The following is a 12,078-nucleotide window of genomic DNA, read 5'->3' as shown; positions in this document are numbered from 1 at the left end:
ACTTCTGGAGTATTTTTCAGATGTCAAATGAAATAATAACATAATTTGCAATAATTCTAATATATCACGTGCATACTTGCTAGATTTTTTTGGAATCTGTGGTATGGTAGGATTTGTAAAAAAAACCTTAAAATAAAGGTAGTTGCTGTAGTACAATATCACCAAAATGTAAGAATATATATATAAAAAATAGAATATAAATACACTTTATTGTCAGTGAAGGAATTTAGATGTCACAGCAGCAAGTTAGGTTAAGTGGGAGCATGCATTCACACAGTGGTAAATAATCGACACATAATAACCAATACAGTAAGGCAAAATTAAATTGTTGGTGCTTCTGCTTTTAATACTTAGTAAAATCTCTTACTGACATTAAAAATATTTATATTGCAATTTACATTTAAATATTTATATATTACCTGAATCCATGTATTTGCATTCATGTACAAGTTATTTTTACTTTTAAATATCTTGTCAAACATGTAAAATAGACTAAAAGTGGGACAGAATGAAAATAAATTTTGGATCTTTCCTTCCTATACAACCACAAATATTCAAATTAAATCCCCGTGATTAACTTTTATCCTTCGATTTTTGAAAGTTTTTGATTTTCGGAGGACGTTTAAATATGATTAACTTATGCATGCTGTAAGTTCATCCTAAGTTCATCTATGTTCCTGCAGGGGGCGCTACTGTGGATAGTTGGGGGTTTGCAGATCGACGCGTGGAGGTAAAAGGTCACTCTGTCTAACGTGTCGTCAGACTGTAACCGGTGTCACTGTGCCGGGGTTGCTGCTGAGCACCTACCTTCGCAACAACTGTAAAAATAAATAAAAAAAATAAATAATGGCCAAAAAGCGGAGAGATATACGAGACGCAGACAATTTGTCCTCATCGGCGCAGACGGAAGTGAAGTCTGGCGACAGAGACTCTCAGCTTCTGAAAGGTAAGTTCCCTAAAGAGGCTAACTGTTGACCTGAGAGGAAAGGGGATTGAATACCTATCGGCGATACAAATTAGGCAACACCCTGGCCTTCGGTCTTCTTATTTACACGAACATCGGTCAACATTGAAGAGCAGGAGCTAACGCTAACTAGCCACAGTGAGCTAGTGAAAAATTACCCTCGAGCGATGACTTCGATGGTTAGCATGATACCGTCAGATAGTAACAGTTAAACAGCGAAACGTTAATCTGTCTTTTCAGAATAGCAACCCAACTGTAACTATAACATTAAAATCATACGACATAATAAAGTGTTACCTCCTATGATTAGATAAGTAGTTTAAGATATTCGTTGGAACACCGTTGATCTTTAGGGACAGTTAACTCTAATTTAATCCTGGGAAATCTACAGACATTTATGATGAAAACAAACCGGAAGCTAATCAAAGGAACCATGTTCATCACTCGAGTTAGTTCCCCATTTCAGACATTGCTGCTGGAATGCTCTGGCCGAAAACATATTTGTTTACGTGAATTGAGTGAAGATGTCAATTATAGGTCGTTTAATTTAGACCTGTACGTCATGTCAAGTTACAGTGGTCTAAGGCTAAGCAGTATTAAAATTGCAACAGGTGCCAAAGTTGCTCAGCCTGTCGGATCATGATTCTCCCACTGCCATGCATTCATGTCTTTTACACATCTGTTGTATTTCTGACTCTCATTGCCTGTATTCTGGAGGCTATTTTATCTGGATCAGAAACCTCAGCTCTGAGAACATGATTGCAGCAATTTGGTATTGAGAACATCAGAATAGTGTCAAAGGATGTGGGTTCATTGCAACTGAGATATCACTATAAGCAGCAATTGCATTGCAACAGCTTGTGGTCCTGACAAACTGACACTTTTTTGTACAATAAAATTTCCTGGCATTTTAAAGAAATATGAACTGCTTAAAATTGGAGCTATTTGTACATTTTCTTGGCATTTTAAGTAATTTGTTTAGGGTTTCTTGCTGCACATCTATACCTGAAAAATTCAGATGAATCAAGGCTACAACTTTCCCCAGCCTCTTGTGTAAAGTTGGTAACTTTCTGAAGTTTATATTGTCTAAATGTCTGTGTCATTTACTCTATGTAACAAGATCTTCTAACACTTGTTTCTTTAAGTGAAAATAGATAAACTTCTGTGGACTGTAAATGAATTATGTTTCTGTAACAATATAATGTAACTATCATTTAGAGCAAAAGGTACCCCTAATTCTTGAGTTGGTTTGTTACTTTTTATCATTTCTGTTTAATTTTTCCACCTGATTCTAGCCATCATGCATGTTTTATGAGTTTGATTAAAAAGAAAAGGTTTTCAGAATAACATGCCATCTTGAGAAAGTCCTAAAATAGTCGTATCTTTCCTGAATTTTGATTAAATGTGCTGTGACAACAGTAGCAGGAGTCTATTCCACATGAAAACCAGAGATCCCTTAGGGACCTCAACAAGTGATCCAAAAGACATAAATAAATGACTCAAAACTCCTGAGGAGCAGGATTATCTGGTTATTACAGTAACTATCATTTTCTTTTCTCACAGAGGCTCAACAAAGTATAGGAGGCTCAACACGCATGTCTCTGCTAATTCTGGCATCAATATTTGCGTGCTCGGCCTCAGTCATGTACTTGGTCTACAGGAACTTCCCAGAACTTCAAGAGTAAGTTGCTGTTTGGTGTCGCTAATTTTAAACGGGTTATATGTGTGTGTGTGTGGGTGTGTGGGGGGGGGCAGCAATAGATTTACCTTTTAGAGCGAGTCACTATTAGTAATAATAATACTCTATTGCTTTAATGCTTTACTGTTGAATACAATCAATTAATTCTAGTTGAGAGGTTTGCTTTCACTGACACAGAAATAATCTTTTGATTGAAATGCTCAGTCCTTTTTTTCCTGACCACCTGACCATTGTGTAAATGAGTTTTAAAAGAGCTTCAGATTTAATATGAAATTTTACTAATAACATGATCAGACTTCGTTTACACTGGGGAAATAATAGGGAAAACGTAAAGCTCTAGTATGACACAGAATGTGACTTCTGACTGCATGTAAGTGGTCCCACAGCTCCACCAGCATTCCTCAGAATTCTTTATTTTTCTTCATATGTTTTTAGATGTTATTGTCTAGTTTTTAAAACAGTACAACATTGACCATTCCTTAAAAACAAAACATTCTTATTCCAAAAATAACATCCAACAACACAAAACAGTAAAATAACAGACAACTGCCATAGCAGTTAACATTTACAATATTCACAAAACACATATTTAAAAAAAAATATGTTCATTAATTTATTCTTTGAAGCCATCTAGTATGACACAGAATGAAACACTCTTCACAATGGGTCATGACTAAGTGGTCAGCCACTAACACCAACTGGCCTATGAGGTCTCACTCATAGGGTCGTGTATTTCCAGCCCAACCACGAGAAAACTTTACAAATCATATCCGCAGATGTTAAATGTTCTTACAGTATTTTGTTAATTGTTGAACTAGAAAAATATTACCCTAAGTAGTAAAAAGAACAAAACGGTAGAGATGAAGCTTCATCGTATCTACCTCTACCAGCATTTCTCAGAATTTTGGTGGGGAAGCAGTGAGAGTGCCTGAAGGACCCGTTGCATGCAGTTACTCATCACACCACTAGGTGGTTTTAAACATGCGCATCAATTAAAAATCTCATTATAAATTCATACTATTATTATTATTATTATCATTATTTTGGGTAAAATTCACATACACAGATATACACCCTTTTCTCTCTGTTATATATAACTGCATCACACTTTATTAAGTCATACTTACTCACCTTTTACTTTCACCTCAAAACTAGAGGGTTTAAAACATGTCACGTTAAGAGGAGTAGCAATGCTAAAGGAAGGACTCTGCAGTTTATCTGATAATACGTGATTAGAATTTTATGCTTTATTTTCTGAATTGCAATTGTCTTTTTTTTAATACAGTGATGAAATGGAAAAAATCAAGATCCCTAAAGACATGGATGACGCCAAAGCTTTAGGAACAGTGTTGTCCAAATATAAGGACACCTACTACACCCAGGTGTTGGTAGCATATTTTGCAACATATATTTTGTATCCTTAAGTAGAAAAAAAATTCCTTTTTGACTAATGAATTATTTTTTTTTTTGGCATTTAATCATTAATTTTGATTCAGTTTTATTTTGAACTTGGTGTAATATTGTTAGGCATGGCTGTTCTCTGATTCCCCTCTCCCCCCCCCCCACTATTGCTTTCACTGTATAGAAAGTGTTTCAATGTGTTTGTAAAGTTGTTCACCTTAACACTTGAGTCAGCCTCCAGACGTTTGCTATCCCTGGATCAATCTTCCTCAGCATCCTGTCTGGCTACCTTTACCCTTTCCCTTTGGCTCTTTTCTTAGTCTGCTTGGTGAGTAGAAAAGCTCTGGAAAATGAATTTCAAGTTATATAATATTTCTTTATTATATTTCTACAAAGTATTAATTGAACATAAAAATCCAATGGAGCATGCATTTTTTTCTTTTGTCAAGCAAAATATTTTTTCAGAAAGACTTATTAACATGGCTTCAATTTAAATTATAGAATATAACTAGTAAGATTAAACTTTGTTGCTGCTATACAGTCTTACTGAAACTTATTCTATTATTATTATTACAAAGTTTCTGACTTAGTTCAGCACATAAATGTGCCATTACTGGTTTTGTTTTCTCTGCTCGTCTTGCAACACTTTCAGTTGTCTATATTCTAATGATATGTGTGAAAAGTGTTTTGCAAAAAATTATTCATAAATGTGTTCATAGTAGCATAGTAGGGTTGTGGTTAGAGCGTGAAAACCTAAAACCCTCAGCATCATCTTTGGAACTTCTTGCTGTGGTTTCTAAATAACTACACAACTGCTACTTGATTTTAAGTCAGCCAACTATACAGCTCCTGGTTGGAGACAGACATTATTCTAATCTGTTGTTTATTTATTCATTTAAGGTTGTTTTTCAGTTTATGATTTTTAACTCATTATATGTAGCCTCTTTCCCATTTATGTTTTAATATGTTGTTATTTTTCTGTTCTTCTGGCAGTGTTCTGGACTTGGAGCTTCCTTCTGCTACCTGTTGTCATATCTGGTGGGCCGACCGGTGGTCTACAAATACCTCACAGAGCGAGCACAAAAATGGTCCCAGCAGGTAATAATTCATAATAATATTAACTTGTGCTTTTAGTGGAATTCTGAAGACATACAAACAAAGAGACACAAACTTAAAAAAACAAAGTTAAACTGAAATTTAATTTTTTTAAATTAATGACTGGTCTATGAATCAAGCAGTCATAGGTCTGGACAAATATAGTGAAGCTGTTGTGTTTTTTCTTCTTTCTCTTTATGTTGATCATACTGTGAATGTTTGAAAAGTGAAAATTTTTGTGGTAATGTTTTACCAAGGTAGGAATAAGTTTCTTCTTTTTTCTTTACTTGTTGGCAGGTTGACAAACATAGAGATCATTTAATCAATTACATCATCTTCCTGAGGATAACCCCCTTTCTTCCAAACTGGTTCATTAACATCACCTCTCCGGTCATCAACGTGCCTTTGGGGGTGTTCTTTGTCGGAACCTTCCTCGGTAACATCCTTTGTGCTTTCTATTTCATTGTCCTTTTGATGAGATCAGTTGTTCCTGACTCACTTGTGTTTACTCCGTCTGCTTGACAGGAGTGGCGCCACCATCCTTTGTAGCGATCAACGCTGGAACAACGCTGTACAAGCTCACCACAGCCGGCGAGGCCGTGTCCTGGAACTCCCTGGCCGTGCTGGGCATCCTCGCCGTTCTCTCCATCTTGCCCGTCTGCTTCCAGAAAAAGCTGCAGCAGAAACTCGAGTAGAACTCTTCGAACACCTCAGCATCTCCTTCGCCGACTGACCCTGCGGTTCCCTTTGCTCAGCTCAGGACCTCTGCCGTCGCACTGTAGCTGCGTTTGCGTCAGTCTCGTGCGCAGCTGCTGGGGTGCCATTTGTGGAGAAGTCATAACAAGCACTGACCACAAAATGCATGCTGTGGTGGACTTTGTTTTTTTTTTCATGCTAAGTAACATGTAAACTACTTCTGTGCAGAATCATTTTCTGACTAGTGTTGCTGATTCTGGCACAGTTTGTAAATAAGAAATTTGATTTATTTGTTTTTATTTAAGGCACTGCTTATTTTAAAAAAAAGATTCCAGACAGGTTCAGGTGCTATCGGTAGGATGCTTTCATGGTTTTGCTGCAGTGCACGGGTTGTTAGTCTGTCTGCAGCAGAGCAATTAATATTTTATTTAAACTGTAGTGAACATCCACCTTTAAAGTCACCAGAGCAATGGTTGCCTATCTCTAGCCAAATAACAACTTCCAAATGGTCAAGTCTTTAATTCTATTAATATTTATTTGAACATTTTCGTGTCTGGTTTTATCTCATTTATCTGTACCACCACAGCAATAATGTTACACTGTTCTATTTTAATTTTTTTTTTTGAATGCCTCATGTTTTGAGGTTAAAATGGATGTTCTAACTAAAATTGTGCCTGAATTCACTGCCACACTGTTTTCTTTGTGACTTCTATGTTAACATAAGCAGCCTAAAGAAGGACTTTACTTTTTTTCCCCTGACATGCTCGAAGTTAATGTTTCATTTCCTGAGAAGATTTCCAGGGATTGTTACACTTCTGCTATCTTAAACTTATTCAAAGTAAATATTAATGAGAGGGGGTTAAGAGGGCTGTATTTGTGTGCTTAAAAACACTGTGGACTTTGAAAATGGAACTTATGCATTTGGTGAGGGAAATAAATAAATCATGATGAATGCAATCTTATTAAATTTTTCTATATAGACTTCTAACTTCATATTTCTCCCAAATTTTGATTGAACTAAAAAAAAAAAAAAAATAGCACAGCGATGTAAACCAGCCCCAGACTAAATATTTATTTGTTCTTAATGGTATTTTCTTCCTAAAAACTAAGATAATTTTTTGTCATCCCTTTTCATTTAATTAAATTGCAGTATTATCCTGTGCCGAGTAGTGAAGTCCTTCTGTTTCTGTAACAAACGGATAAGTTTCTTTATGTCCAGACTAAGCTTTTTTTTAAATCACCAATTACAATGTTTTTACTTTGCAATTAATGTGTCTGTAAGAAGAGCATGTTACTTCTTTTGTAGATGCTTGATGTTGAATTTCTCAAGTATGAGGTTTTAATGGATGGGTTATTTTATTGCATTTTTTGTGTTCATAAAACATCACGTTCTCTTGAATGACAACGTTCCTCTTTCACATGTTTGCTTTACTTCAAAAAAAAAAAAAACTTTAACTAGAGCAAGAGATTTCATACAACTAAAGTGTGAATAGTGCCACCAAGTGGTGATGATTGGCTATTCAGGTCATTCTTTCGTATTCAAGTTGATTGGCAGAGCTTTTAGGAGGGATTTGGGATTTCTAAAAAATTTGGCGACCGACATTTTCAGTTTTTTTTAAATCGATCTTACGAAAATGTACAGATCAGAGCCCTGTCCTACGCAGCACAAATCATTTAGTCCTATGTCGAGATATTTTAGAAAACGACTAAATAACTTTACACTTTAAAATGTGCAATAAGAAGGCCTGCATCTGTATATCAACAACCCTTTGTAAGAACATTTGTTGGAGACAGTTTCTCATGCAAATTAAGTATGTCTGTTAATTTAGAAGCTAATGGTTGAAATCTAATTCAATTCTCATTTTAAAGCTTGTGCCAATTTTAAGAGCCCAATAAAGCGGATTTGAATTGGTTCCTTAGAGCGTTTAACTTGAAGGGCGTTTTATTTTGAAGGAGTCGTGAGCGGATGTGTTGCGGGTCGGCTGTGCCTACTGCGGGTTCAGCAGCTAAATATGAGTGCAGATTTTCGAGCCTCGCAGTAGCGTCTCGCACGTAATGGCCAGGAGAACTCACTTCTCCGAGCTACTCTAATATGCTCGGTGTTCCAGGTGTGAGCGCATTACCGGACCAGTCTCAGAATGACCACCGGCTTCAGCTCCGGTTCCTCCCGGTTCGCAGATTATTTTGTGATCTGCGGACTCGACACCGAAAGCGGGCTGGAACCCGACGAACTGTCCGGTAAGCCTATTAGCCGTTGGGATAAAATGTGTTGATGCCGGGCGAAATAAGGACAAACTCCACTGTTAAACGTGTGTTTATATTTTTTTCCTTTTGGGGCTCGTTGTTTTCTCTGGTACTCACTTGTTTATTTGTGTGTTTTTGAGATGTAATGTCGGCTTTTGAGGTGAAAGCGGACGGAGTATGATAACGCTGGGCCTAGTTTACCTTCCCTCCGCCTGTTTGTTTGGAACGCTCGTTCAGGATCGACGGGATTACTGACTGGGTTATTCCTCTTTATCTCATTTTAATTCAGTGGTTTGTCCTTAACCTCTTCTCTGTCCGTGTTGGGGTGTGTTGTGAAAAACATTTAAGGTGGAAAAACACTCAGCTTTAAATGCACTTTAGAGGCGAGTCCGTGTCTTTACCAGTTATGTGCCTGTTATAATTATGTAAAGAGAATGCATGAAAATAGTCATGCACATATGATGTAGTTCAGACTGTCAGATGCCCCCCAAACAATACCAGCGTCCACCAGAGACATGCTGTACTTGTAACATTTTAAAAGGGCACACCCTTTAATTCAAAAACAATGACATAAATAGCTTAAATGCCTAATCTTAGCACAATAGTACATCACCCCCTCCCACCCCAATATTCTTTTTTTTTTTTTTTCGCCAGCAAAAGTATTGTGTTTGAAAGAGACCCCTGCAGCATATAGTTTGGGAGCTGAAGTGATAGGAATCAAGTAATTGAGACTTTCAAGGGAAAATCTTCAGCCCGGCCTCCCACTGTGAAGAAGATTTGATGGCATTTGTTATGCTGTGGGGGAGACACTTTGCTGCCATGGCAAGTGATGAGTTTAAATCCAACGATGAAGTGTGAGGTGAGTGGCCAACACTCACATCAGTGATCGGCACATTGGCGGGTGATGAGCAGGACTGTGATGTCAGGGCAGGCATGTGGTATTAAATCACCAGATCTCAGCTCAGCTGACATTCAGGACTGATGATTGCCACCGAAATCAAAACACAAACTGACAATGAAACAGACCGGAAGCACTGTTGGTGCTTTAGACAACATCTGTGCTAGTGTGCAGCAACAAATTTACTTAAACATTTTGAACACAACGGTACTTTTGACGTAACAAGTCTAATAACTTTTCAAATTTAAATGCAGCTCTTTATATTTTTTAACAGTCTGCTTTGGGAAGATTTTAGGTCTGTTAATTTCCTTTAAGGGTTTTTGCTGTTTTATAACGTTAAGCTTTGTAAGACGTACCAAACTTATTGGTACTAATGTCAGGGTTTTCCATTCTAAAACCAGTGTTAACAGTACTTAATGGGGAAAACCTGAATGCTGAAGAACTAAAAACCGGTCTGGTGACCTCAGATTATATCTTTAAGATTATATATGCGTTCAAATGTCCCATTATGCTTATTAATACTGAAACTTCCTGTTCTGGTTTGTAAAAACGACTCTTTTCAACTTAAAACGGGTAACAACTGGTTACCCACTTTTAGCACCTTAAAAAAAGTGCTAAAAGTAAAAGTATAATTTCCCAATTATTCAAAGTTTAATTGGGCAACCTTGAATATTTTGCTGTCTGAAAACAGGAACCAATTACAATTTTGGAAATTTTTCTGTTATCTTGTTTCTGTCTCTTGCAAGTGTGATTTATTGTGACTCATCAGGTAGTGAAAGGCCTGTGCGGCTGCTGTAGCTGAAAGAAACTTCTTCCCTCCTTAAAGGGATAACCGCACCAAAAATCTTTTTAGTTGTCTAAGGGTAATGTGCTTCTCCTTTTTACTTCCTTTCTCAAGTTCCTGTTTAGAGCTTTAAGGACAAATTTGCTGAGTTTATAGGATGAAATAAAACTTAAGAGCATGCAGTCTCCTTTTTGTAACCAGGCGCTTTGGTTACCCTGATTCTAAAATGTCATCCTTGATAATAGTGGATGAAATTTTAATAAGAAAAATGCCCCATACCATTTTCAAGACCACAGAAACATTTTTTAAAAGAACAGAAATCTTTCAAGAAAACGCCCCCAGAAGCATACAACTAAAAACAGCATAGAGATATTGATGCTACCTTTACTGGAGTAAGACCAATGAACCATGAACAGAAGGCAATTTAGCACTCATGTAGAAAAGAAAAATATAAGTTGAAATGTTGCTTTCCTGTTAAGCAATATATTAAACACACTCTTCATAAAAGTATGTATGTTGAATTCAGGTAAACAGTCTATTGGAAATACCTTTTTTGTTATGAAATAAGCATAGATGTGGCCCAGGCAAAACATGTTTACAGTGTAGAAAAATCCAGTCTGTTCAAATGAATGAATGAAACTTTATTAATCCTACTGGGAAATTCACAAAGTATTTAGCAGCAGACCTGTTCAGTTTCTGGTCATTTTTGCACCTTTAGTTTTTTTTTATGATCAACGATCAACTTGAGTAAGCTAGATTCATAAAAAAGTCAGCTTGCCATGGGTTCTGACTGGTTTCCGCTCACCGTTGTTGACACATTGTCATTTTAACATCAGTGAGTTGTCAAAATTTAAATAGAAAGCTTGATACCGCCATACTACTTTAGTTCATGCAAGAGCTTTACGTAGCTTCTCACATTCGTCTTAAACAACGGAGCTTCTGTATTTAAGACGCTTCACTTTTCTGACCACTGATCAGTTTTGAAGTTCTTCTGGTCTGCTTGTCTTCTGTCTTTATTTAAGTTGACTTTAAATTTAACGTTCATTATAATTGATTATTTATTCAACACAGTTAAAGACAAATCTAGTGGGTTTTTTTTCCCCATTAAGCAAAAACAATAAGCTTTGTGGTCGTAACAAAATGATCTATGAAATATGTGTGGGCAGAAGAAATACGGTATTGGGATTCCTGTTTTTCAGGATATTCTTTAGTGTGACTAAAAAAAAAATGAAGATGCAATTACTTTTTTTTTATTGTGGTTGATCACATCAAAGTTGTTTTTTTTTAATGGTTAGTAGATGGCAGCAGGAACTGTGTGTCAGACATTTACAGAATCATTTTTACAGGTTCCTAAAAATGTACCTTAGTGTCACTGTGGATGATTTTTTTTTATCATGCTTTTAAAAATTACCTTTGAAAAAAAAAGTTGACTTCATTGCATAGGAAGTGGATGTTTTACCCCAGGTGTGATAACACTTCTTTTAAGTCTCTGTGCAGAGACAGAAAATGCAACCCACCGAAACCTTGCTCAGACGCACAGCCTGGAGCTTTGAGGTCAAACATCTCTGATGTTCTACTTACAGCCTTTTGCTGTTGTTTACTGTAGAAAGAGGTTAGGGGCTTGCCCTTATCAACTGTTTCAGTTATGACTTGAAGAAAGGAAATGGTGTGGAAATTCCATTGTCACTGGCTGCAGATAAACATTTGTTGGAGGTATGCTGTTCCTAGAAGTTCTCATTTTTGCCAAGTCAGGAATAAATAAATGGTGTTGAAAGAAGGTTTCATTGCTTCAGGTTTCAGTTTGTCAGCTGCAGTGGATTAGATTTTTTTTGACAAGAGCTGCATGTAGTTTTTCAGAATGCGTGTGAAAAAAATACTCAGAATGTTCATAAATGCTGTAGTTTTTCTGTTATCTCTAATAAGCTTGCCTGAGTCAGTTGGATGGAAATGCAAAGAGGGGATTTCTGTAGTTGGTTGCTTATGAAAAGTCAAGTCTGCAACCTTGAGTTGTTTTGGACACGATTAGAGATGAACCAGTCAATCAGCCAAAGACGAGAATTGGCCATTTTTTCTCTGATTGACTCTAATGTGTGGTCAACGGGTAAAACACTGTAAAGTCCCACAGTTTTATTCTGCTACTCAGTACATGTTTCAAAACTAAGAACTTTGACCAGATTTCAAGAAATGCTGAAGAAATACATATTTTTTGATGCAGAAACAGGGAATCTTATAATTCTGATTAGTTTTTTAGGATCAGATTCATAGACTTTGTTCTATTAAGGAAAACCCTGTTATTA

At 36.6% G+C, this 12,078-nt stretch overlaps 2 protein-coding genes across 7 annotated transcripts in view; both read left to right on the top strand.

Annotated features, from left to right (window-relative positions):
- Positions 1-730: 730 nt before the first annotated feature.
- Positions 731-7,774, top strand: tmem41b (transmembrane protein 41B). The gene is made up of 7 exons (XM_055036430.1): positions 731-946; positions 2,528-2,645; positions 3,949-4,077; positions 4,299-4,392; positions 5,058-5,162; positions 5,457-5,595; positions 5,685-7,774. Exons 1-7 carry the CDS (start codon positions 847-849, stop codon positions 5,852-5,854), a joined length of 855 nt encoding a protein of 284 aa, XP_054892405.1. The 5' UTR covers positions 731-846; the 3' UTR covers positions 5,855-7,774.
- A 62-nt stretch (positions 7,775-7,836) lies between these two features.
- Positions 7,837-12,078, top strand: part of dennd5a (DENN/MADD domain containing 5A) — a 30,047-nt gene continuing 25,805 nt past the window's right edge. For 4 of the 6 annotated variants that reach the window (XM_055036405.1, XM_055036406.1, XM_055036407.1 and 1 more), the window contains exon 1: positions 7,837-8,093. In XM_055036405.1, the coding sequence (XP_054892380.1) occupies positions 7,994-8,093 (100 nt within the window). In that variant the 5' untranslated portion in view covers positions 7,837-7,993. The remainder of the gene's footprint in view (positions 8,094-12,078) is intronic. The other 2 variants (XM_055036409.1, XM_055036408.1) reach the window with 1 other exon arrangement.

Source organism: Poeciliopsis prolifica, unplaced genomic scaffold, assembly GCF_027474105.1.
Source record: "Poeciliopsis prolifica strain line A6 unplaced genomic scaffold, Auburn_PproV2 SCAFFOLD011, whole genome shotgun sequence".
In the NCBI taxonomy this organism is placed as follows: domain Eukaryota; kingdom Metazoa; phylum Chordata; class Actinopteri; order Cyprinodontiformes; family Poeciliidae; genus Poeciliopsis; species Poeciliopsis prolifica.
The sequence above is the reverse complement of the archived record's forward strand: the minus strand, read 5'-3'. Positions and strand labels throughout refer to the sequence as shown.

What these genes read in the sequence shown, in the direction of transcription:
- tmem41b (XM_055036430.1), top strand. Translation starts at nt 847, where the DNA reads ATGGCCAAAAAGCGGAGAGATATACGAGACGCAGACAATTTGTCCTCA. An exon ending in AGACTCTCAGCTTCTGAAAG is followed by an intron (nt 947 to 2,527) that starts GTAAGTTCCCTA and finishes CTTTTCTCACAG; the next exon opens with AGGCTCAACAAAGTATAGGA. An exon ending in CTTTGTCGGAACCTTCCTCG is followed by an intron (nt 5,596 to 5,684) that starts GTAACATCCTTT and finishes TCTGCTTGACAG; the next exon opens with GAGTGGCGCCACCATCCTTT.